The 26,910-nt window shown below is 37.9% G+C and overlaps 2 protein-coding genes across 3 annotated transcripts in view; both read right to left on the reverse strand.

The window, feature by feature from the left end:
• Positions 1–19,310, reverse strand: part of llgl2 (LLGL scribble cell polarity complex component 2) — a 66,631-nt gene extending 47,321 nt beyond the window's left edge. For both annotated transcript variants that reach the window (XM_061708219.1, XM_061708220.1), the window contains exon 1: positions 19,137–19,310. The gene's annotated coding sequence lies outside the window, so the exon portion shown is untranslated. The remainder of the gene's footprint in view (positions 1–19,136) is intronic.
• A 5,487-nt stretch (positions 19,311–24,797) lies between these two features.
• Positions 24,798–26,910, reverse strand: part of galk1 (galactokinase 1) — a 31,860-nt gene continuing 29,747 nt past the window's right edge. The window contains exon 5 of the mRNA XM_061709169.1: positions 24,798–25,220. Coding sequence (XP_061565153.1) covers positions 25,146–25,220 — 75 coding nt within the window. The 3' untranslated portion in view covers positions 24,798–25,145. The remainder of the gene's footprint in view (positions 25,221–26,910) is intronic.

Consider the following 26,910-nt stretch of genomic DNA (forward strand, 5'->3'; position numbering starts at 1 on the left):
TCAGACGTCTGAGTCAGGAGGAGGAAATCAGAGAAAGAGCGACTTGCGGCTTCTTGTTCATTTTATTCCACCAGCAACGGCAGCAAAAGTCTGTTTCATGACCCAACTCTGAGGTGCAGATGTTCATAAACCTGAGGAGAGAATTAAAAAAAAAGGGATCTAGTACAAAGTCTGGCAATCATTTCTATCTTATTTTGAACGGGAATTTCTCTCTGTTGGTACAGGAAATCCTGGCACTTGATTCTATCTTAATTTTATTTTAATTATACTTTAACGTATTCTTTTTCTAATACTTTCATTTTATTTTTATGTTTTTATTTTATTTTTTTAATATATTCTTTTATATACTTTAAAGTATTTTTTTTTCTTATACTTTCATTTTATTTTTATGTTTTGATTTATTTATTTTTTACATTTTATTTTTTATTTTATTTTTTACTTATCAATATTACATACTTTACATTACTTTTCTGTCTGTTGGTACAGGAAATCCTGGCACTTGATTCTACCTTAATTTTATTTTTATTATACTTTAACGTATTTTTTTTTTCTTATACTTTCATTTTATTTTTATGTTTTTATTTATTTTTTATATCTTATTTTTTTATTTTATTTTTTACTTATCAATATTACATTACTTTTCTCTCTGTTGGTACAGGAAATCCTGGCACTTGATTGTATCTTAATTTTATTTTAATTATACTTTAAAGTATTTTTTTTTCTAATACTTTCATTTTATTTTTATGTTTTTATTTTATTTTTTAATATATTCTATTTTTTACTTATCAATATTACATTACTTATTTTATTTCCCCCCCCTCCCATAGGCTCTGTGTGCACTGTTATTGTGCTGCTTCGTATTTGAATGATTTATGTGAATATTCAATAAAAATATTTGAATAATAATAAAAAAGGGATCTAGACGGGCGATAAGGAACGACCAGATCCACCAGGAGATCTGTCTCTTCATAGCTGCTCGCGGCTCCAGCTGACTTTTCAGCAGCGCAGAGACAAACTAAAAAAAGTTAAAAAGCATTGCTGCTTGAAGCTTCTCTCACTCTCATTTTTTAACTTGATATTGAACCCGAGCCACAGACCCAGCAGCACATCTATCATCTCCTCCAGGTTCTACATCTTTAGTGTTGTCGTCTTCAACAAAATCAAATACGTCACAGCAGCTTCGCTCCAAACTCCTACTTCTGCTCCAGGTGCTGATTGTAGTGGAAAAGAAACCAGGCCGAGTTGAGTCGAGTAGGTACTAGTGTAAAAGTGCCACAAGTGCTGTACAATTACCAACATATTAATTAGTCAGGGGGCAAACCCTAAGATTGATAACTATGCTCACGCTTCTGGGTAAAGTTTGACAACCTTATTTCTTTGTTAGAAGGAACCCCTAGGAGGAATAATAGGGCTGTTGTCATCTTGGATTGTTTTGCTGAATATGCAATAATGCAAATACTCAATTCATGCATATGGTCACAATAATGGTCCAAATGTACAGTTTATATGCAAAATCTTCAATGTTCAAGATTTTATATTTAGGGAAATGGATAAAACATCAATTGAAAAACATTTTTTTTATTCTATTGCTATATTTTGTCCAATATTGGTTAAAAAATATGACTTTTTTAACACACACATAATAACCATCTTTCTTTTTTTTTTTACAGTGAAACACATTTTCTATGAAATCCTGTGTCAAAAACGTCTATAAAAAAGTGATATTTTGTATCCAATATTGGATAAAATATTACAATATGATTCATAAAGGCTTTTTTAGTATTGTTTTATCTATTTCCTTACATATACAATGTTTTAATCTTACGACGGAGTATTAGGGCCAAACTAAGACAAAAAAAAAATGGAAATTACGAGAATAAAGTCGTAACATTACGAGAATAAATTCGTAATTTATGAGAATAAAGTCGTAATATTACAAGAATAAAGTGTTAATTTATGATAACTCTAACAGAAAGAGTGTGTTAAAATGTTGAATATTGAGCATCTTGTGACGTTATATTTATATATTTATAATATATTTAATATTACAACTTTTTTCTCAAAATATTACGACTTTTTTCTCGCAACATTATGACTTTATTCTCATATTATTATGACTTTATTTTCATAATTTCCTTCTTTTTTTTTCTTTGTTTGGCCCTAATACTCCGTCGTATAATCTTGACAATTATGCATACAAATTGTACACGTTGACCAAAACTGACCATATGCCTGAATTGAGAACTTGAATATTCTAGCGCCTCTAGTGGTCACCAGATAAAACATTCAAGATGACAACACCCCTAAAATTCCTTCTATAGATTTGTTCTAACAAAAAAAAAAATAGGTTGTCAAACTTTACCCAGACATGTGAGCAAAAGTCTTAACGGAGGCTTTTTATAAAGTTGCCCCTTGACTAAATGGTGTTTCTGGAGAAGTGGCTGCAGGAGTAATCTCAGCACATCTTCAGACCATAGACAGAAAATGAAGGGTTTACCCCGGTGGTCCGGTCAGCGTGAAGCGTCCGATCTCCAGCAGCTCCGACTGGCCGCTGTGTCCTCTCAGAGTCCACATGTGGAGACTGTTGTCATCGAGGAGCGTGACCAGCGCCGCCTGTAGGACACGAGCTGACCGTCAACACTTATCCCACAAACCCGCAGTAACTGTGAGCGGTCGGGACTCACCTGGTGAGGCAGGAAGTGCACCTGCGTGACGGCGGCGTTCTCTTCATGCAGACCCATGAACTCCACAGACGGAGCTCCGTACCTGCTCTCGGGTTAAGGAACACTGGTCTGATGAAGGTAGAGACGTCACTCAAGTACGTCCTGACAAGGACACGACCTTTGGGTCCCAGCAGCAACCGTGAAAAAACAGTGGTGAACCACAAGTAGTGGTGGAGGCCAACGTGGTCGACCAAAGAGGTCCCAACGGGAGTTCGTCAAGTCAACCAGAGTTGTCCCAATGGGGGTCCACTCAAGTAGGGCTGTTCGATTAATCGATTTTAAATCGTAATCGCGATTATGTAATTAGAACGATGTTAAAACGTGAAACTCGTAAAATCGATTTTTCCCTTTTTTTTTTTTTTTTTTTTTAACCTTGTCTGCACACATATTAATGATTGATACCATATTAATGATTGATGGAAATATCTCTCAATACCTGCGACAAGTGCCCCATGGGAGAGGCTCTTTAGTGTAGGAGGGGGCGTTGTTGCCACCGGGCATCCCTCAAGCCAGATGCGGTAGACCGGCTCGTGTTCCTTTCAAAAAACTTGCAAATGTGAACAGCAAATGTAATGACTGACATTCCACACCTCTACCTCCTTCATGGGTTGATTATTATTTAGCATGCAAAGACCCAGTTTAGTTTAATTAGAAAATGTCTTGTTTTATTTAATTGGAAATATAACTTACTGTATGTTTGCAAGTGCTTTGATTTTTTTTTTTTCCAGAGATAAAACTTTATATTTTATTATATTTTTTAAAACTTTTTTTCAACTTATTTTACAGAGTTTTGCACTTTATTCATTCATTTTTGGTTTAATAAGAGCAAAGTTTGCACTTAAAGCCCAATGGGGCAAATGTTCAATAAAAAAACAGCATAGTTGAACTAATTTCTTTGCCTTTTGTCAATTCACAAAATAATCGTAATCGAAAATCGGATTTTGAGAGAAAAAAATCAAGATTTTATTTTTGGGAAAAATCGAACAGCCCTACACTCAAGTCGACCAGAGTTGTCCCGACAGGAATCCACTCCCATCACAAGAACTGCAGTAGTAGTATATTTCACAAGTGCTAACAACATATCTCGTTAGTGATGCACCGAAATGAAAATTTGTGGCCGAAACCGAAAATAATAATAAACACTTGGCTGAATACCGAACAATAGCGAACATGGTTCTTCAGCAGTTTTTCATTTATTTTGCCAATTTTTTCACCATTGCATAAATCAAATAAATTTGATTTAGGCTTTTAAAAGAAAAAAATCTTTTACAAAAAAAATACAAGGTAGAAAATATTTATTGAACATAAAAAATGAACATTTTTTAATTTCCCAGCATTATGTTGTTTTGGTTCCACCTCCTGGTGAATGTTGGTAAAATTCTTATGTGGTTAGTTTTTGGTTGGCCAACGATTTATGTAGTGCGCAACGTTACGGGACGGAGCAGCCAGTTTATTTCCTTATATTACAACGCCGTTATTAATTGTTTGGTTTTTTTCCCACTTATTCCACCGAACGTGTTTTTTTGCCATTTTCGGCCGAACAATTTTGGTTACCGAACAATCGGTGCATCACTATATCTCGTCCCCAGACCTCCTCATGAATCAAGGATACAGTTTGACGGCTCCTGATCTGGTGCCGATGGCCAGCAGCTGCAGGGAGGGACTGTATCCCAGGGCGCTGGGCTGGTGGGGGAATCCATGCTCCACCGTCTGTACGGGACACATGGGAGGGGAGACAACATAAGATAAAGCCAGAAAACCACCACAACCTGCAGAACCATGCTCTAACCGAGACTGATCTACGACTGATCTACGCTGAGCATCAGCTTCACCACATCTAGCTGTGTGGTGAACTGACTACAGTGTTTACTGGCAGACATTTTTCATCGTAAACCCATTTTAATCAAGTCCAGGGGGGGACAATATGGAGCCAAATCAAGGCCAAAAGTTTTGCTAATTTGAAATTAAAATTTGAACCTGAAAATTTTTTTTTCAGGTTCAGACTTTTGGCCCCGATCTGGCGTGGGGGGCGTGGCATCAACTGAGAGGGGCGTGGCATCAACTGAGAGGGGCGTGGCATCAACTGAGAGGGGCGTGGCATCAACTGAGAGGGGCGTGGCATCAACTGAGAGGGGCGTGGCATCATGAGTGACAGCAGAACAGAGAAGGCGGGGGGACGTTCCTCAGTCATGTTGCCTTCAGGAAACGTAGGTTGCAGAAGTTATCAGTAGAAGTTTGATTCAACACTGTATATACACTATATTCACGTGATTGGCAGTGGAAAAAACTGATAGTAGTGACACATTTCTGTTTAAAAAAATAAAATAAAACCCGCCAGGACAAGCCGCGGGCCCCAGCACTCAGGTAAGAAATGTTAGCTACTTTTTCAATAGATGTCCTGGCGGAGCGGACGCCATCACAAACGATACTGCGATGCGTTCACGGTAGTATGTGGAAGTGGGAAATGTCAAACTTTAAAGTGTGGCTGTTGAACTGTACACCTGCATAGTTTATTGCTTTTATACTGCGATTGGTGCCAAGTACGGTCTAAAACAGCTTTTTAAACAGAAATGTGTCACTAATATCCGTTTTTTCCACTGCCAATCACGTGAATATGGTGTATATACAGTGTTGAATCAAACTTCTACTGATAACTTCTGCAATCTACGTTTCCTGAAGGCAACATGACGGAGGAACGTCCCCCGCCTTCTCTGTTCTGCTGTCACTCATGATGCCACGCCCCTCTCAGTTGATGCCACGCCCCTCTCAGTTGATGCCACGCCCCCCACGCCAGATCAGGGCCAAAAGTCTGAAACTGAAAAAAAAAGATTTGAAACTGAAATAAAAAGTTCTGAAACTGAAAAAAAAAAGATCTGATACAGAAAAGAAAAAAAAATTGCAACTGTAAAAAAAGAATCTTCAGGTTCAAATTTTATTTTTAAATTAGCAAAACCTTTGGCCTTGATTTGGCTCCATAGGACAAGAGTCTACTGCGACCAAAGCAGCAAATTAATTCAGTCCTTTTCCAGAATCTCAGTGGGAACATCCAGTCCTTCAACTGGACCGTAGCGGGACAAGTCCAGGTCTTCTACTGGACTGCAATGGGACCAGAGTCCAGTAGTCTTATGAGACTGCAGCTGGACACGAATCAGGGATGGGCTAAATAATTTATCATGATCATTTCTGGCATTTATCCCCATAACGATAAAAAAAATACCAATTCAACTCCACCTTTGTAACTATAAATCTATTACATCTATTACGAAAAACTCATCAACTGGAATTTATCTCTTTCTTTCTTTCTTTCTTTCTTTCTTTCTTTCTTTCTTTCTTTCTTTCTTTCTTTCTTTCTTTCTTTCTTTCTTTCTTTCTTTCTTTCTTTCTTTCTTCCTTTCTTTCTTTCTTTATCGTGAACGGTAAAATATCACCCATTCCTAACAAGAATAAGCTGAAACTATTTGAATATCTCAGGAAATAAAAGCACTGATAGTCCGTGTTACACGTTGATCTTTCCACTGCAGTTTCAGCACACAGATCCTACCTGAGATAGAACCACCAGCTTACACCGACAAAGACCTACAAAATTGTGGAAGAGCCAGTTTTCTTCCCTCTAAAAGGTGAGGTTTTACCTTCAATAATGGCTCGGGGGTAATGTTCTGGTCTCTGGAAATGCCTAGAGAACACTTCTATTGTAATAGACGCCAATAAAAATAAAATTGAATCAAATCAGAGTTTGATTGTGTGTTCATACTTGTCCAAATTAACTGGACTAAAAGGAGTGGAGTAAAGGAGCTCTGGTCCATTTAAGGTGGATCAAACAGGGCTGGTAGTGAAACACAGCTAAATGCATTGAAACACCAGTAAAACACAGCTAATTCCATTTGAAATACCAGTAAAACAGCTAAATGCATTGAAACACCAGTAAAACAGCTAGTTCCAGTGAAACACCAGTAAAAAACAGCTAATTCCAGTGAAACACTAGTAAAACAGCTAATACTAGTGAAACACCAGTAAAACACAGCTAATTCCAGTGAAACACCAGTAAAAAACAGCTAATTCCAGTGAAACACCAGTAAAAAAACAGCTAATTCCAGTGAAACACCAGTAAAAAAACAGCTAATTCCAGTGAAACACCAGTAAAAAAACAGCTAATTCCAGTGAAACACCAGTAAAAAAACAGCTAATTCCAGTGAAACACCAGTAAAAAAACAGCTAATTCCAGTGAAACACCAGTAAAAAAACAGCTAATTCCAGTGAAACACCAGTAAAAAAACAGCTAATTCCAGTGAAACACCAGTAAAACGCAGCTAATTCAAGTGAAACAACATTAAAAAACAGCTAATTCCAGTAAAACACCAGTAAAAAACAGCTAATACCAGTGAAACTGTAGCGGCTAAACCCAGTAAATCCAGTGAAACCAGCGAAAAGCCGCTAAATCCAGTGAAACAGCAGTAAAAAAACAGCTAATACCAGTGAAACTAATGGCTAAATCCAGTGAAACGCAGGTAAATCCAGTAAATCAGTGAAACACCAGTAAATCCAGTGAAACACAGCTAATTCCAGTGAAACACCAGTAAAAATCAGCTAATTCCAGTAAAAAACAGCTAATTCCAGTGAAACCAATGGCTAAATCCAGTGAAACACCAGTAAAACACAGGTACATCCAGTGAAACCAGTGAAAAGCAGCTAAATTCAGTGAAACTGTGACCCCGTCCACACGTAGCCGGATATCTGCGGATATCTGCTAAACCGGAGATATTTTCCTAGTTTTGCGTTTTTGAACGTCACATTATGCGCCAAAACAACAACAAATCTGCTCTGACGTGCGACTTTTGTTTACTACAGAACTACAGTTGATCCAGCATCTGTTCTCCAAGCTATTAAATAAATGGTCTCTGCTCTTGACCACCGCTTACTGCGTTACACCGACACAGAGCCTACGCCGTAGTGTACGCGGCGACGCGCACCGTACGGCGTAGGGACCGCGGAGCCGCGGAGGTGCAGCTTCCCCGGGAGCCGCAGATTATCTACAGGTTTAGAATGCTTATGAATGTGGTTGAAAACGCAGATCTTCGGTTACGTGTGGAAGGGTTTTTTTTTTTTAAAACGATGTAATGTGGATGCAAATTTTTTTTTTATAAACGGAGGGGGGGAAATATTCGTTTTTAAAAATACCCGGCTACGTGTGGACGGGGTCTGTAGCGGCTAAACCCAGTAAATCCAGTGAAACACCAGTAAAACACAGCTAAATTCAGTGAAAAGCAGCTGAATTCAGTGAAACTGTAGCCGCTAAACCCAGTAAATCCAGTGAAACACCAGTAAAACACCAGTAAAACACCAGTAAAACACCAGTAAAACACCAGTTAAACACCAGTTAAACACCAGTTAAACACAGGTAATTCCAGTAAAACACCAGTAAAACACCAGTAAAACACCAGTAAAACACAGCTAAATCCAGTGAAACTGTAGTGGCTAAACCCAGGTAAATCAGTGAAACACCAGTAAAACACAGGTAAATCCAGTGAAACTGTAGTGGCTAAACCCAGGTAAATCAGTGAAACACCAGTAAAACACAGGTAAATCCAGTGAAACTGTAGTGGCTAAACCCAGGTAAATCAGTGAAACACCAGTAAAACACAGGTAAATCCAGTGAAACCAGTGAAAATCAGCTAACTCCAGTGGTCGGACCGCGTTAGTGTTCAGCTAGTAAGTGCTCAGCTTGGAGCTGCAGCGTTGTTGGGTCGGCTGGACTTGCCTTGTTGAACTGGAACAGCTCCTGCTTCAGCCGGTCCCTCTGGGACTCATGTCCGTGTCTCCTGAACCTCTTCATGTTGGACAGAAGCGGGACGAAGAACGCTGTGGAGGACAGAGAAGAAGAGTCAGGACGAAGAACGCTGTGGAGGACAGAGAAGAAGAGTCAGGACGAGGAACGCTGTGGAGGACAGAGAAGAAGAGTCAGGACGAAGAACGCTGTGGAGGACAGAGAAGAAGAGTCAGGACAGAGAAGAAGAGTCAGGACAGAGAAGAAGAGTCAGGACAGAGAAGAAGAGTCAGGACGAAGAACGCTGTGGAGGACAGAGAAGAAGAGTCAGGACAGAGAAGAAGAGTCAGGACAGAGAAGAAGAGTCAGGACAGAGAAGAAGATTCAGGACAGAGAAGAAGATTCAGGACAGAGAAGAAGATTCAGGACAGAGAAGAAGAGTCAGGACAGAGAAGAAGAGTCAGGACAGAGAAGAAGAGTCAGGACAGAGAAGAAGAGTCAGGACAGAGAAGAAGAGTCAGGACAGAGAAGAAGAGTCAGGACAGAGAAGAAGAGTCAGGACGAGCAGCAGCAGCAGGACGAAGAACGCTGTGGAGGACAGAGAAGAAGAGTCAGGACGAAGAACGCTGTGGAGGACAGAGAAGAAGAGTCAGGACCAAGAACGCTGTGGAGGACAGAGAAGAAGAGTCAGGACGAGCCCGGTTCCCCCGGGTTTACCGCCGACTCCTGACGACGACGCATCACGAAGACAGAAAGTCGACCATCGTCAGACCCTGACGATGGTCGACGCCTCTCTGACGACACAAAACCTTTAGACTTCAACAACAACTTTCAGTCCACCGTTACCATGGCAACTGAAGCAGGTACGGCCAACGTGGCATTTTCAGTTTTGGTCGATGGTGAAAAAGTGACGTGGAGTCGCTGAAACGTACCCGTCGCATTTCTGATCGGAAGCTTTAGGCCCAATCCCAATACACCCCCTTCTTTTCTTCACGAGCCCTAAAAAAGAAGGGACAGATTTTAGGGCTCAGTTTATCCAAATAACGCCTGTTAAGAAATTTGCTCCGATGTTTTCGGAGATGAGAAGAGCCGCCGGCCCCTGGGGAGCAGCAGCAGCTCACAGCCCGAGTACAGACGTGATCGCCGGGTCAACCTGCGCCGTCGTCCCGGGGAGAAACCTGCAGCTCTGTGGAGAATTACCGCTGGCTGAAATAAATCATTTAGGAAGATAAATGTTGGTTTAATAGATGAAATCTATCAGTTGTAGCTACGCCTGTTAAGAAATTTGCTCAGAAAATTTCGAGATTTCTGCCTGCCGGCTCCGGAGCTGATTTATGGTTCCGCGTTAAATCGACGCAGATCCTACGGCGTAGGGTACGGCGTACGGCACGCATCACTGCGTAACCTACGGCGTAGGCTCTGCGTTGGTGTAACGCGGAACCATAAATCCCTTTATTCTGGTGTGATCTTCGGCAAAACGGGAAAACTAGTGATTATGTACATTCACTGAGTGAATATTATGAAAGTAAAATATATATTTCTCGCTAGAAATGTAATGAAAACTCATTTTTATGCAGAAACGGGTTTCAGGATCGGGTTTCAGGATCCAGGTCCTGGTCCAGGTTTCAGGTTTCAGTTTTCAGGATCCAGGTCCAGGATCCAGGTCCAGGATCCAGGATCCTGGTCCTGGTCCAGGTTCTTCCCTCTCAAAGGGGAGGTTCTACCTGCCGTTGTTAACAGTAATTGCTCAGGTATCGTGTTCTGGTCCCTGGAAACCACCAGAGAAACCTCGTGTTGTAACCGGAGCCACAAACAGAATCTCACTGGTTTGAACTGAAGTCACTGGTTTTTACATCAATTCACTATTTTTATGACATTTATGTGGGAAAGTAAATCCGACAGAATCTCAGAAATACTTCTATAAAAACTAAACTATGGAGGGTGGATTAGGCCTCCCGGCCTTTCAGACACTACTCCTATTACTACTACTACGACTACTACTAGGAATGGGTGATATTTTACCGTTCACGATAAACCGTCAAAACAATTCCCCACGGTAAGAATTTGTATCTCGCGGTAAAAACGATAAATTCCCGTTGATGATGTTTTTGTGTAAAACTGATTTATGGTTCTGTGTTAAATCCATGCACAACGTACGTGAAGGAAGGAAGGAAGGAAGGAAGGAAGGAAGGAAGGAAGGAAGGAAGGAAGGAAGGAAGGAAGAAAGAGAGTGATAAAGAAAGAGAGAGTGATAAAGAAAGAAAGAAAGAGAAAGAAAGAAAGAGAGAGTGATAAAGAAAGAAAGAAAGAAAGAAAGAAAGAAAGAAATTCCATTTTTGCAGTACAGGTGTAACTCATTTAATTGGTTTTTATCAATGTAATTGTTGTAGTTTAGTAGCATTTAGTATCTTTTAGAGCAGTGATTTGGCTCCAAAGACTGAATAGTCAAGGGGCAACTTTAGAAAAAGCCTCCGTTAAGACTTTTGCTCACATGTCTGGGTAAAGTTTGACAACCTATTTTTTTTGTTAGAACAAATCTATAGAAGGAATTTTAGGGGTGTTGTCATCTTGAATGTTTTATCTGGTGACCACTAGAGGCGCTAGAATATTCAAGTTCTCAATTCAGACATATGGTCAGTTTGGGTCAACGTGTACAATTTGTATGCATAATTGTCCAGATTAAAACATTGTATATCTAAGGAAATAGATAAAACAATACTTAAAAAAAAGCCTTTATGAATCATATTGTAATATTTTAGCCAATATTGGATACAAAATATTACTTTTTTATAGACGTTTTTGACACAGGATTTCATAGAAAATGTGTTTCACTGTAAAAAAAAAGAAAAAGGGTGGTTATTATGTGTGTGTTAAAAACGCATATAAGGTATAAAGTTTCGCCTTTTTTTCTCAATTTCAACTTTTTTTCTCGACATTTCGACTTTTTTATCGACATTTTGAACTTTTTTCTCGACATTTCGACTTTTTTCTCGACATTTCGACTTCTTTCACATTTCGACTTTTTTTCTTGAAATTTCAACTTTTTTATTTTTAATTTTTATTATGTGTGTGTTAAAAACGCCTATAAAAGTCATATTTTTTTAACCAATATTGGACAAAATATAGCAATACAATTAAAAAATTTTTTTTCAATTGATGTTTTATCCATTTCCCTAAATATAAAATCTTGAACATTGAAGATTTTGCATATAAACTGTACATTTGGACCATTATTGTGACCATATGCATGAATTGAGTATTTGAATGTTACAGCGCCTCCAGTGGTCACCAGCAAAACAATCCAAGATGAAACAGCCCTATTATTCCTCCTAGGGGTTCCTTCTAACAAAAAAATAAGGTTGTCAAACTTTACCCAGAAGCGTGAGCAGAGTTAGCAATCTTAGGGTTTGCCCCCTGACTACTAGAATGTGGTGATAGATTTATAGTTACAAAGGTGGAGTTGAATTGGTATTTTTTTTATCGTCATTTTTATCGTTATCGGGATAAATGCCAGAAATTATGGGGATAAATGTTTTAGTCCATCCCTAACCACCACTAACTACTACTACTACTACTACTACCACCACTAACTACTAACAGTAACAGGTGTGTAAATCCACCTGCCGGAGTTCCTGACCCGACCGTTCCACCGGTATGCAGCAGCAGCAGATAAGGAGCTGCATCCCTGAGGCCGCGGGGGAACAAAGGGCCTACTGTTGGACAAACCGACCAATCACACGCCTCCACCTGTCCACCTTCAACGAGACCCGGTCGTCATGACGACGCCTCACCTGCACATGTCCAGGCCAAAGTCCACCCAGACAAACAGAAACCCTGAAGGTAAACATTAACGTGGCGGGCAGAGGGACCCTGGGGGGCGGGGCCAGGGGGCGGGGCCAGGGGGGACCAGTCACACAGGTGAGGCCGCTGCCGTCAGGGTCACATGACACCTGTCTGTGTCACCGAGCTGCAGAAAACAGCAGGTGGAAAAACGCTGGGGGGTCAGATGGAGCAGGTGCAGGAGAGAAGGGGGCGGGGCACATCTAGTACTACTACTAGTAGTACCACTAACTACTACCACGAACCATTACTACTAGTAGTACTACTACCACCACTACTACTACTAATGCTACCACTACCACTAGTACCACTAACTACTACTATTATACTACTAGTACCACCACTACTACTTTGTACCACCACTATTACTAGTATCACCACTCCTACTACTACTACTATCACCACTAGCTACTACTACTTTGTACCACCACTACTACTGCCACCACTTATGATTTGGCGCTCTTGTTTCCGTGCTTTTATTTATTAGTGCATTCTGTCAAATTTTTAAATATTATGGTTATTATGTCTTATTTCAATTAATCTTAATATTGTATCTGCTTAGCACTTTACCTGCCCAGGGACTACAGGCGGAAATTAGCAATTGTTGCTATAACCTGGCTCAAAACATCTCTTCTTGTTTTACAAGATTAATGTTTTTTTTGTGCATTGTCCCTGTTTTAAATAAATAAATAAATAAAAAAATTCAACTACTTTGTACCACCACTACTACTGCCACTACTTAGTACCACCACTACTACTGCCACTACTTAGTACCACCACTACTACTGCCACTACTTAGTACCACCACTACTACTGCCACTACTTAGTACCACCACTACTACTGCCACTACTTAGTACCACCACTACTACTGCCACTACTTTGTACCACCACTACTACTGCCACTACTTAGGGTGCGTCCCAATACTCCCCCTCGCCCTCCTTTTCTTCCCTAACCCTAACTTTTGCGCGTTCCCGTGAAGGTAGTGGTGTCCCAATTCCTCTTTTCACCTAGGGGGAGGGGGCATAACGAGGGCTAGGGGCTGAGAATAGCCCCTTCAAATCGAGGGATTTCAGATGCTGACTTGGCGAGCGAGGGGGTATGAAAAAAAGAGGCTCTGCGTCGATTTGACTCGCCGACCGAAGGCAAACAGGCAGACTGGTCTCAGAGAAATAGAGAGAAATAATCCTGTGACTCGTCAGATTTGTTTTGGATGTTTCTGATATAATAGTCTTCAGAAACCACAAAGTAATCCAGCTGTTATCTGGGTAATTTACACACTTTCAGATAAAGTTGCGGAAGATTACGCCAGAATAAAGGGATTTATGGTTCCGCGTTACACCAACGCAGATCCTACGGCGGAGGTTACGCAACCTACGCCGTAGGATCTGCGTCGATTTAACGCGGACCCAAGCTCCGGACCTGGCAGACAGAAATCTCTAAATTTCGGAGCAAATTTCTTAACAGGCGTAGCTACAACTGTTAGATTTAATCTATTAAACCAACATATTCCTAAATGATTTATTTCAGCCGGCGTGATTCTCAACAGAGCTGCGTCCCGGGAGAGAGTGTCTCTCTGACGGAGCAGCTTGACCCGGCGGACACGTCTCTTCTCGGGCTGTGAGCTGAGGCTGCTCCCCGGGGCCGGCGGCTCTTCTCATCTCCGAAAACATCGGGTCAAATTTCTTAACAGGCGTTATTTGGATAAACTGAGCCCCGGTTGGGGATCTTAAGGTTACCATTATACCTGAAAAAATATTAAAACTTAATAAAGTGCCATATTAACAGCGCTACAGCTGAAATTAAAACAGCTTTTGGCTCTCAGCTTCCTGATCAGGGTAGGGATGAAAACGAGGGGTAGGGGGAGAATTGGGACAGGCACCTGGGCCAAGTGCCCTAGATCTCAAGTGCCCTAAAATCTCCCCCTTCTTTTTTAGGGCTTAGGGAAGAAAAGAAGTGCGAGTGGAGAAAAGAAGGGCGAGTGAAGGAGAATTGGGATTGGGCCTTAGTACCACCACTACTACTGCCACTACTTTGTACCACCACTACTACTACTAGTACCACCAATAACTACTACCACTACTACGGAGTTTCCTCACCCGTCTCCGTCAACACCAGCAGGTTCTGAACGTCTCACCTGCAGACCGGGCGGACAGGAACGGTGCGTCCAAAATGCCATACTAAACAGTACATACTAAAAAGTATACTTAAATTCAGCACACTTTTGAGTAAATATCAGTAGTATCCATTAATTTGGACGTACTACTCAGAGTGCACACATCACTTCCTGCCATTGGAAGGAAGGGATGTGTCACAGCAGCAGTAGCAGTAGCAGTAGCAGTAGCAGCGCTACTGCTACTGCTAGGGTCATTGGTCCAGTTGGGGTCATTGGTCCGGCTGGGGCAGTGTTTCTCAATCCTGGTCCTCGTGGGCCCCTGTCCTGCATGTTTTAGATGTTTCTCTGCACCAACACACCTGATTCTAATTAATGGTCCTAATTAGTTTGTCACCAAGGTCTGCACAACTCTGTTGATGACACAGGTACTTGTATCACGGTGTGTTCAAGCAGGGTAGCATCTAAAACATGCAGGACAGGGGCCCACGAGGACCAGGGTTGAGAAACACTGAGTTAGGGTCATTGGTCCAGTTACGGCTCCGCTCTTTCCCGTTTATCCTGGCCAAAACAAAATGACATAATATAATATTATTGTTAAGGCTGTGACTTTAGCGCGTTAATTTATATTAATTAATTACAGAAAAAATAGCGCGCTAGAAAAAATAGCGCATTTTAATCGCATTCATTTTTTCCCCTCGGAACGCTTCTCACGGGACGACTTTCACACAGGCGGCGCACCAACCAACCAGACCCTTGAGAGAGAGGCTGCGTCTGAAATCGCATACTTCCACCCTAATGATATTTACTCAAAAGTGTGTCGAACTTAAGTATACTTTTTAGTATATACGTTTTAGTATGGCATTTGGGACGCACCGAGAGAGTGATGACACTTACGTGGACTCCCATTCTAAGCTCCACGGCGAGATCAAAGCGTTTCACAACTCTCTCTCTCTCAAGGTTCTGCAACCAACGTGCATTAGTGTTACAGCGAAGTGCGGCCGTCGTCATAACACAAGCTAAGTTGTTACCACACTCGTTAAAGATGAACGAAGTCGCAGACGAAAAGGGTCTCGTTGGTCCCGTGGATGAGAAATTTAGTTTTAAGAAACGGATGGATGGAATCGTGCTCTGTTTTCTAATGTGTTTCCATGTTCTGGAATGTACTTGAAACAGTTGAAAGTATTTTGTTATATTTAAGTGTTTACAGAAGGTCCTTAACTATAGGCTATCTGTCTCATTCAATGTGCATACTGCATATATTTAATTTACTGCACTTTATAGCAGATTGCACTGATTTGTTCTTGGTGAAGCACCACCTTGATCAAAATAAACTGTTTCATAAATTGAACATATGTTTTCACTAGTCAATCATTCACTCGTATACAAAAATCCATTTGAAACAAACAAAAAAAGGAAATCTCATTGTTCTCAGTATAGTGTCCATCAATCCACACTAATACATTTCTCCAGGAATGAGTATGGATAGTACATACTATTGAGTACATACTAATGTTTCGGACGCACTAAAAAAATCTCACATACTGTTTTTGCTACTCATTGGGGTGGAAGTATGGGACTGCGGACCACGGCACCACGGTCCGTGGACTTCGGGCCATCCGTTTTTGAAATGACAAAATAAAAATAGAGAAATAATCCAAAATAATCAGTTTCCCATCTTTTGTTTTGATAATAACAAACGGAAAACGGATCGTTATCCGTTATCCGATTTCATTGATGTGTTTGAAAATCTGAAATTGGGAATTAAAACAGCGAGTGGAAAACTCTTTTCTCTGTTTCCTATTGGTTTCCAGTATGTTAGAGTTCAGTACATGTTATTGATTATTGATTGGACGCTGCAGCTGAACGGACTGTCACAACATCACTGCAGTTTCATGACGGAGTGAAGACAGATTACAGATTAAACTCATGTTTCACTCCAATGTTTCATATTTGATTTATTTTCTGTTTCAACATTAAAAAAATCTAAAACTGTTAATTTTCAATCTGATCAACAAAAGAACCAGAAACAACTTTCTTCATTTATTACTGCGCATGTGCAATCCCCCCATTTGTCCAATCCTTGTTTTCAGTATCCTTGGAAACGAATAGGAAACAGAGAAAAGAGTTTTCCACTCGCTGTTTTAATTCCCAATTTCGATTTTCAAACACATCAATGAAATCGGAAAACGGATAACGATCTGTTTTCAGTTTTTTATTATCAAAACAAAAGATGGGGAACGGATTATTTTGGATTATTTCCAGAGGTGTCAAGTAACAAAGTACAAATACTTTGTTACCTTACTTAAGTAGAAATTTTGGTTATCTATACTTCACTGGAGTAATTATTTTTCAGACGACTTTTTACTTTTAATCCTTACATTTTCACCCAATTATCTGTACTTTTTACTCCTTACATTTTAAAAACAGCCTCGTTACTCTATTTCATTTGGGCCTTTAATAAAAACTATCCAGTTAAATTGCTCCATCCGGATAGAGTGAATTTGGTTGTGGTTGTTTCAGATGTTCTTGTCCAGTTTTGTTCTTACATCCGTTCCCTCAGATTCCTGCAACTAAACTTGGATGTACATTCCAATAAAGGTTAGGATAAATGATAACATGAACATGAAGTTTGACTTTTTGCACCATTACAATACTTATAGGCAACTAGTCATCATATCTTACGTTCCCTGAAACACATGTTAATGCTCAATAGTACACATATATGCTTCTTTAATATATTTGCATTATATTTATTTAATTTATTTATTTATTTATTTATTTATTTCCACAATGACAACAGTAATTTTTTTTTTATCATACAATAGGGCTGGGCGATATGGACCAAAAGTCATATCTCGATATTTTCTAGCTAAATGGCGATACTCGATATATATCTCGATATTTTTTCTGTGCCATAATTGGGGTTTCCCCCAAAGCATTATAGCATAGCATCTCTGTTAGCATCTCTGTTAGCTTCTCTGTTAGCTTCTCTGTTAGCATCTCTGTTAGCATCTCTGTTAGCATCTCTGTTAGCTTCATTTTTTTTCTGAGGCAAACCCTTAAAAAAACAGTCAGTTTTAATACAAAGCCTCGTGCCAAATGTCACACAGGTTCCTTTATTAACAGAGGTCTGCACAATATCAAAATGTATAAAACAAATGAAATAAAAATAAACTGCCTGCATATATAGAATAAAAATGCTTCTTGTATAAAATAAAACAAATATCCCTTTCCTGCATAACAATTAAATTAAAATACACTGTGCAATTAATACATTGTAGACAGTATCAGGCAGACTTTTCCACTGAGGTTAACAGTTGTGCAAATAACAAATACAAATTTCAATTCAATTTGTCACAAAATAAGCTATATCAAAATCCTAAAAAAAAAAAAAAAAAAAAATTTTTTTTTTTTTTTTTTTTTTTTTAATAATCGATATAAACGATATTGTCTCGAACCATATCGAGTTTGAAAATATATCGATATATATTAAAATCTCGATATATCGCCCAGCCCTATCATACAAGGACAAATAATTTGTGCAGGAGAGGAATAGAAGGCCGAAGGGCTTATAAAAAATCCTCCCCCTCAATACAAAATCACCAAAACAAATCAATCAATAGAAAAAGACTAGAAAGGAAAAAGAAAAGGTAAAAGAAACAAAGAAAAATACAATAAACACCCAAACAAAAATATCCATGAAATGGCAATTTCATTTCAGTAAGAATAACCTGTTAATTTTGTCTAGATAAAAGATTCCCCACCAAGCTGGTCCTAAACATTTTTAAGGATGACACTAACTTAAGAGATCTATCTAAACAGTTCCAGAGTTGAGGGCCATGGAATTTGATAAAGGATTGGTGACTGCAGGTACGACAAAGAGGTAAATGAAAGTTCTTCCACCTCTAACTGAATAAGAGTGAATATCTGATGATAACAGAAAAAAATTATGAAAAGTGCCTGGAATGTCTTGTTTGCAATAAATTAACTTAAACATAAACAGGCATGTTTGAAACTTGTTAATAGAAAAAGTTGATAATTTAAATTTGCTAAATAAGGGTGCAGAAGGTGCTTGATGAGAAGAATATGAAATCATTCTCAAGAATCTTTTCTGAATTAAAAATAATTGTTTAAGGTACGAAGAATAAGAAGCTAAGATACATTCATTTTCAATGGCTTTTGTCCTTAATGGCTTTTTTCCCCCTTACATTACTTTAAGTAGTTTTGAAACCAGTACTTTTATACTTTTACTTGAGTAAAAAACTTGAGTTGATACTTCAACTTCTACAGGAGTATTTTTAAACTCTAGTATCTATACTTCTACCTGAGGAATGAATGTGAATACTGAAGACACCTCTGATTATTTCTTCTATTTTTATTTTTTCATTTCAAAACAATAAACGGATGGCCTGGAGTCCCCGGCCCCACCACGCCCTCCTCTGTTTCCGGGATTACGTAACTACACCTGAGCTGCAGCTGCAGGTGAGCAGGAGCCACGTGACCGCCCGACTCCAGGACAAGCGGGTCCTGGGCGGGCGGGCCTGTGACGTCACAGACCCCCGGACACAACAGTGCAGGAAACTCAAAAAAAAAAAAAAGAAAGAAAAGGTGATAATAAAAGAGTAAAGAAGTGACCAAGCCGCGCATGCGCACAGGTCCCGGAACCTGGAACCGCGACTCCTGGAACTAAAACCCACCTGCTCCGTCCGTTAGTCCGTCCCTCTCCGGTCCCGGTCCTGCAGAACCTCCGACCCCCCCAACCCGAACACGGCCGGGCCAGAGCCGAGCAGAGCCGAGCACAGGTCCGGCAGAACCCCCAGGAACCGAGCAGCACCGACACCAACCCAACCGGAGGATCCGCGGCGGAGCTTCCCGGAAATGGAGCTGAAGTTCTGCTGACCCCGCCCTGCTGCTGCGTTCAGGGACCCTGGGAACCTGCTGCTGCGTTCAGGGACCCTGGGAACACAGAGACGCGTTCAGGGACACCATGTTTTTCTTGAAATTGTACTTCAACATTAATCTCGACATTTCGACTTTTTTCTCGACTTTTTTCTCGACATTTCGATTTTTTTCTTGACTTTTCGACTTTTTTCTCGACATTTCGACTTTTTTCTCGACATTTCGACTTTTTTCTTAACATTTCGACTTTTTTTCTCGACATTTTTACTTTTTTCAGAGAAAAAAGGCGAAATGTCGAGAATAATGTTGAAGTACAATTTGGAGAAAAAAGTTGAAATGTTGAAAAAAAAGTCGAAATGTCGAGAAAAAAAATCGAAATGTTGAGAAAAAAGTTGAAATGTCGAGAAAAAAGTTGAAATGTCGAGAAAAAAAGTCGAAATGTTGAAAAAAAAGTCGAATTGTCGAGAAAAAAGTCGAAATGTCGAGAAAAAAAGTCGAAATGTTGAAAAAAAAGTCGAATTGTCGAGAAAAAAGTCGAATTGACGAGAAAAAAGTCGAAATGTCGAGAAAAAAAGTCGAAATGTTGAAAAAAAAGTCGAAATGTCGAGAAAAAAGTCGAAATGTCGAGAAAAAAAGGCGAAATGTCGAGAAAAAAGTCGAAATGTCGAGAAAAAAAGTCGAATTGACGAGAAAAAAGTTCAGGGACCCTGGGAACCTGCTGCTGCGTTCAGGGACCCTGGGAACCTGCTGCTGCGTTCAGGGACCCTCGGAACACAGAGACGCACCGGGTTTTCTCGAAATTGTACTTCAACTTTTTTCTCGACATTTCGACTTTTTTTCGACTTTTTTCTCGACATTTCGACTTTTTTCTCGACATTTCGACTTTTTTCTCGACTTTTTTCTCGACATTTCGACTTTTTTCTCAACATTTCGACTTTTTTCTCAACATTTCGACTTTTTTCTCGACTTTTTTCTCGACATTTCGACTTTTTTCTCAACATTTCAACTTTTTTCTCTACTTTTTTCTCGACATTTCGACTTTTTTCTCGACCCTCGGAACCTGCTGCTGCGTTCAGGGACCCTGGGAACCTGCTGCTGCGTTCAGGGACCCTGGGAACCTGCTGCTGCGTTCAGGGACCTGGAGACGCCTTCACGGACACCACGTTTTTCTCGAAATTGTACTTCAACATTATTCTCGACATTTCGACTTTTTTCTCAACATTCCAACTTTTTTATCGACTTTTTTCTCGACATTTCGACTCTTTTCTCGAAAAAGTCGAAGTGTCGAGATTAATGTTGAAATACAATTTTAAGAATAAAGTTGAAATTTTGACTTTTTTCTCGACATTTCAACGTTTTTCTCGACATTTTGACTTTTTTCCTCGAAGTGCATAATGAAAATCTTCCTCCTCTAAAACATTATTTTTATTTTTCCCCTGCCTGGCCCTGATACTCTTCCGTAGTAAACAGAAAGCATTAATTATCTCGTGGCCACGCAGTGATTAACTCGTGGCCATGAGTTATTAATGCGTGGCCACGCATTATTATTTTTTTTTCATCAGCATCATAAAAACTAGATTTTAAAAACTATAAGCAGAAGAGCGATATCCCAATGAAATAAAGGGACATAAAACCAAACAACTAATTACTACGGAAGAGTATTAGGGCCAGGCAGGGGAAAAATAAAAATAATGTTTTAGAGGAGGAAGATTTTTTTTTTCATTATGCACTCGAAATGTCGAGAAAAAAGTCGAGAAAAAAACTGGAAATGTCGAGAAAAAAGTCGAAATGTCGTGAATAAAGTTGAAATATTGAGAGAAAAAATGCAAAATATCGACTTTATTCTTGAAATTGTATTTCAACATTAATCCCGACATTTCGACTTTTTTTTCCGAAGTGCACAATAAAAAAAATTTTGCCTCGAAACCTAGAGACGCCTTCACGGACATCCCGGTCACGCCGCTTTCAACATTTCTGTTTTTTTTTTACTTTAATTTCTTTTCTTTTTTAGTTTTAGTTGTCACAACCTTTATTTAAACAGAAAACTCTTTCATCAGCATCATAAAAATTATATTTTAAAAACTATAAGCAGAAGAGCGATATCCCAATGAAATAAAGTGACATAAATCCAAACGAATTATTACTACGGAAGAGTATTAGGGCCAGGCAGGGGAAAAATAAAAATAATGTTTTAGAGGAGGAAAATTTTTTTTCATTATGCAATTCAAGAAAAGAGTCGAAAAAAATCGAAATGTCGACGATAATGTTGAAGTACAATTTCGAGAAAAGAGTCGAAATGTTGAGAAAAAAGTGAACTGGACATTATAGTCACATTTAGGGAGGATGATTCGTACCCGGACAGAACGTGATCATAAACTAGATAAACCTCCAAGTAACCCCAAAGGATTATGCTGTTGTTATTAATGCCATTCCAACAGGCTCCTTGATGTTATTTAGAGTAAACACATTATTTTATTTACACAGGCCTTCACCTGGACATGTTTCTCTCCCCAGTTCAATTAACTCTCCAGAGGCAAAATCTGTTTCTCTGTTTCCTTCAAAATGATCCATAAGTATTACCCGGCCATATGCAGAAATTAAAAAATACAAACTGCTCATTTTTTTTACCTTTATCCAGAAACTGTTTTACATATGTTTTGGTATTGTTCTTACACAAAAACATTTTGGGCAGACCTCTGTAGATTTATTATTATATTTTTTATTATTATAAATGTTTATTATTATATATAATATTATATATATATATATATATATATATATATATATATATATATATATATATATATACGGTATATATATATATATATATATATATATATATATATATATATATAACATTTTTATTTTATTATATAATTTTATTATTATAAAAATATATATATATATTTTAATGTTATTTTATTTTAGTTGTTTTTATTCACTTAGTTGTTTTTTTATTATTATTATTTTCAATTTATGTTATTTGTGAAAGGGGCAGGTCAGATAAGATTCTTCTTCTTTCTGCTCCCTTTTCATTCACAAGTTAGGAACATTTGTATTTGTATTTGTATTGAATTGTTTTGTTTTTTGAATGAAATAAAGAATAAAATGAAATTAAATGAATTATTGATCATCTCACTGAAGATTTTTCTTTGTTTTGGGAAAATGTTGTTTGGCTTCCTAATACGTCCTAGAGAAGAAAAATGTGACTTTTTAATAAATCTATTTTTAATTATGGCAAAAAAAATTATACATAAAAGTAAATTCATTAACAAAAAACCTTGTTTTGTTGTGTTTCAGAAGGAAATGGAAATGTATTTTAAATCACATTGATTCTTCTAATCAAAAGGCTATTAAGACTGTGAATATTTGCACCCTGTACAAAGTTTTTATATAATACTACTAATAGATGTACATTGTGATCTTTATACTGTAAATTGTGATCTTTGTCAATAGATTTATATAAAAAAAAAAGAACACTGATATACTCATATCCCATAATGCACCAGGAAAAATAGTGAACAATCGAGTCAAGCATATGAACCATCATGCATTGCTCTCAAGCTAGAAAGAAAAGGACTGTGATCAGTGATAAATAAGATTTTATAGTATTTTAAATGCTTTAGTACCATTCATCAGAATAATTCACACCCACAACTGTTCTAATCACTATTTAGTTTTTATTACAAATCAGTGTTTACAACAAAAGCAAAAATCAACCAAACATGGAGAAAAATCAAAGTATTGATCAGCTGGTTTAGTTAGTGGTCCCTCCCCGCTGATAAATTCATATTTTCATAATCTAATATTCATAAATTCTGCAGATTGAGCTCCTGGAGGAATTAAAACTAAAATGTAGGGATTAGAAACTAATATTTGAGCGGCTCTGATTGAACCGCAGTACTTTTTGATGAACTGGTTTCTACCAAACAGTCAAATATTGAAACTAAAATCTACTAAGTGAAACCGTTAACATTAAAAGTTGAAGTCTGTTGCTGTGTATTTAAAAAGAAGAAACACGACAGCAAGAGACTCATAATCCAAACATTTCAGTAAATCAAATTGTGCCAAATCCCTATTGGAACAAAAAGGTCACCCTTCAAAATAAGAGTTTAAAATTCACTCATATGTGTCAATCAAAGTCTTAATCAGTGTTTTTCCAGAATTATAACGAAGCTCTACAATCCCTGACATCTTGCTGTCTCTAGAAATCGTGCATCCCCGTCCTGAGAGGCGGGACCCGAGTCCGTCCTGGAATGTGTTCAGGTAAGTGCCGTCGAAACGTTTGGAAACTTAACGGCTTCAAAAAAATCAGAGGTCACATCTTCTTCTTCTTCTTCTCCTCCGGTGAACCCGACGCCCCTTCATGACCAACACTCCTCCGAGGAGAAGAAGAAGAAGAACTAAACCAGGAGGTAATTAAAAGATAAGCAGGTGATTAAGACCGAGCAGTCAGAGCGGGGAAGTGCGTGCCCCCCCTGCAATGACTATAAGCAGAAGAGCAATATCCCAATGAAATAAAGTGACATAAATCCAAACGACTAATTACTACGGAAGAGTATTAGGGCCAGGCAGGGGAAAAATGAAAATAATGTTTTAGAGGAGGAAGATTTTTTTTTTCATTATGCACTCGAAATTTCGAGAAAAAAGTAGAAATGTCGAGAAAAAAGTTGAAATGTCGAGAAAAGTCGAAATGTTGAGAAAAAAGTCAAAATGTCTTGAATAATGTTGAAGTACAATTTCGAGAAAAAAGTCAAAATGTTGAGAAAAAAGTCAAAATGTTGAGAAAAAAGTCGAAATGTTGAGAAAAAAGTCGAAATGTTGAGAAAAAAGTCGAAATGTTGAGAAAAAAGTCGAAATGTCTAGAAAAAAGTCGAAATGTCGAGAATAATGTTGAAGTACAATTTTGAGAAAAAAGTCGAAATTTTGAGAAAAATGTCGAAATTTTGAGAAAAAAGTCAAAATGTCTTGAATGTTGAACTACAATTTCGAGAAAAGAGTCAAAATTTCGAGAAAAAAGTCGAAATGTTGAGAAAAAATCGTCAAAATGTTGAGAAAAAAGTCGAAATGTTGAGAAAAAATCGTCAAAATGTTGAGAAAAAAGTCGAAATGTTGAGAAAAAAGTCGAAATTTTGAGAAAAATGTCGAAATGTTGAGAAAAAAGTCAAAATGTCTTGAATGTTGAACTACAATTTCGAGAAAAGAGTCAAAATTTCGAGAAAAAAGTCGAAATGTTGAGAAAAAATCGTCAAAATTTCGAGAAAAAAGTCGAAATGTTGAGAAAAAATCGTCAAAATGTTGAGAAAAAAGTCGAAATGTTGAGAAAAAAGTCGAAATTTTGAGAAAAATGTCGAAATGTTGAGAAAAAAGTCAAAATGTTGAGAATAATGTTGAAGTATAATTTCGAGAAAAAAGTTAAAATTTCGTGAATAAAGTTGAAATGTTGAGAAAAAAGACAATTTCAACTTTATTCTTATAATTGTATTTCAACATTAATCTCGACATTTCAACTTTTTTTTCGAAGTGCACAATAAAAAAAAAAGTTCCCCTCTCAAATATCTTTTCTCCTTCACGGCCCTCATACTCTTCCGTAAATTACTATCATTGCTTCTGCCTCATTCCCAGAGGTTTGTTTTCCTTCTCAACTTTTGATTTTTGATTTTATTTTTACTTTAAATTCTTTTCTTTTTTTCAAAAATGTGTTTTAGGGGTTTTAGTTTCCACATCTTTTATTGAACATTGACTGATCAGTCAGAGCGGAGGGGGGTCACCGGGAAAGTGCGTGCCCCCCCTGCAGGGATGGAGGATCAGGACAGAGGGAGCGCCCGCGCTCCGGCTGAAGGGGTCGTCACGTAGAAGGTGGCCGTTCCCCGGAATCCATCCTGTGGAGAAAAACAAGAGCGGGAAAGTCAGACGGACCGCTGAGGTCTAGGCCTCATGTTGGACCACCTGGGGGGCAGAGGTGGCAGGTAAATAAAACCGGAGTGGGCCGAGTACCGAGCCCTGTGGGACGCCACGGTGAGTGCGTTTACATGGGAAGTTTAATTCCTCTTTAATTCAGAATTAAAATTAAATCCGATTTAAAATGAGTAAAAATTAAGAATTTAAATTAAATCCGATTTAAAATGAGTAAAAATTCAGAATTTAAATTAAATCCGATTTAAAATGAGTAAAAATTCAGAATTAAAATTAAATCCGATTTAAAATGAGTAAAAATTCAGAATTTAAATTAAATCCGATTTAAAATGAGTAAAAATTCAGAATTAAAATTAAATCCGATTTAAAATGAGTAAAAATTAAGAATTTAAATTAAATCCGATTTAAAATGAGTAAAAATTCACAATTAAAATAAAATCCGATTTAATATGAGTAAAAAAAAAAGTTTTTATACTTTATTTTTCTATAATGTGCCACACCATAGTGACGTTCTGTATAACAATAACAAAAAAACAACTAAAATACATATAGACATAAGACAGACATCAAGCTCAACATATACACAAAAATAAAAAAAATATTAATATTATTATATAAAAGGACATATCTAAACAACAACAACAAACAAAAACAAAACAAAAAAGAGGTATAACATGCTTTAAATACCTTCTAAGCCCCTGTTATCTCCCCTATACATCCCTTGAAATGAGTAAAAATTACCACATAAACACTTAATTCTGAATGAAAATGGCCATTACGAATAATGTCTCATTTTTAGTCAAAAAATCTCATTACACTTAAAAAAAAGAGTAATTACCAGAAAAATAACTTGTCATTTGACAATTTTCACCCGTTTCAAGTAAATTTTCACTTGAAATAAGTAGAAAAATCTCAGACAAGATTTATCTTCTCATTACAAGCAAAAAAATCTTGTTCCACTGGCAGATTTTTCTACTTATTTCAAGTGAAAATCTACTTGAAACAGGTGAAAATTGTTGTTTTTTCCAGTGATGAGTCTTGTTTTAAGTGTAATGAGATTTTTTTTTTTACTACAAATGAGACATTTTAACTAGAAATAAGACAAATATTCTTGTTAAGATTTTAAGTTTTTGCAGTGAGGGGGCAAAAATATCCACATGGCAATATATATCGCGATACTTTCTGGCTGATTTTATTTGTTTTATTTAATTTTTTCATTATAATAATAAATCATTTTTCAGACAGGTTCTAAATCCTTTATTGGCTGCATTTACATGGGAAGTTTTTCTCAATGAAAATGGCCATTCCCACTTAAACTTAATTCCGAAGTAAGTGGCTGGTTTATTCCGATTTTAAATCTGAATAGAATAATTCCGTGATCATGTTTACACTCATTCCTCTTTAAATTAATTCCGGTCTTTCTTTCTGCTCGTTCCCTCCCCCGTCTGTCTCCATGATCTTATATTCCACTGGGCTGGTTTTCCAAACAAAGTTTCAAGATGCAGCACGCAGTAAACGCTGGTCAAGAGCAGAGAACATTTATTTAATTAATAGAAATCATTAAAAGAACAGATGGCAGGAATCTACATCATCAACAACAAAGTTGTAGCGGCTAAGTTAGTTTTTCTTCCGGTAGTTTAACTTCCGGTCCCCCCC

The sequence above is a fragment of the Cololabis saira genome, chromosome 19 (assembly GCF_033807715.1).
Source record: "Cololabis saira isolate AMF1-May2022 chromosome 19, fColSai1.1, whole genome shotgun sequence".
NCBI classification, from domain to species: Eukaryota; Metazoa; Chordata; class Actinopteri; order Beloniformes; family Belonidae; genus Cololabis; species Cololabis saira.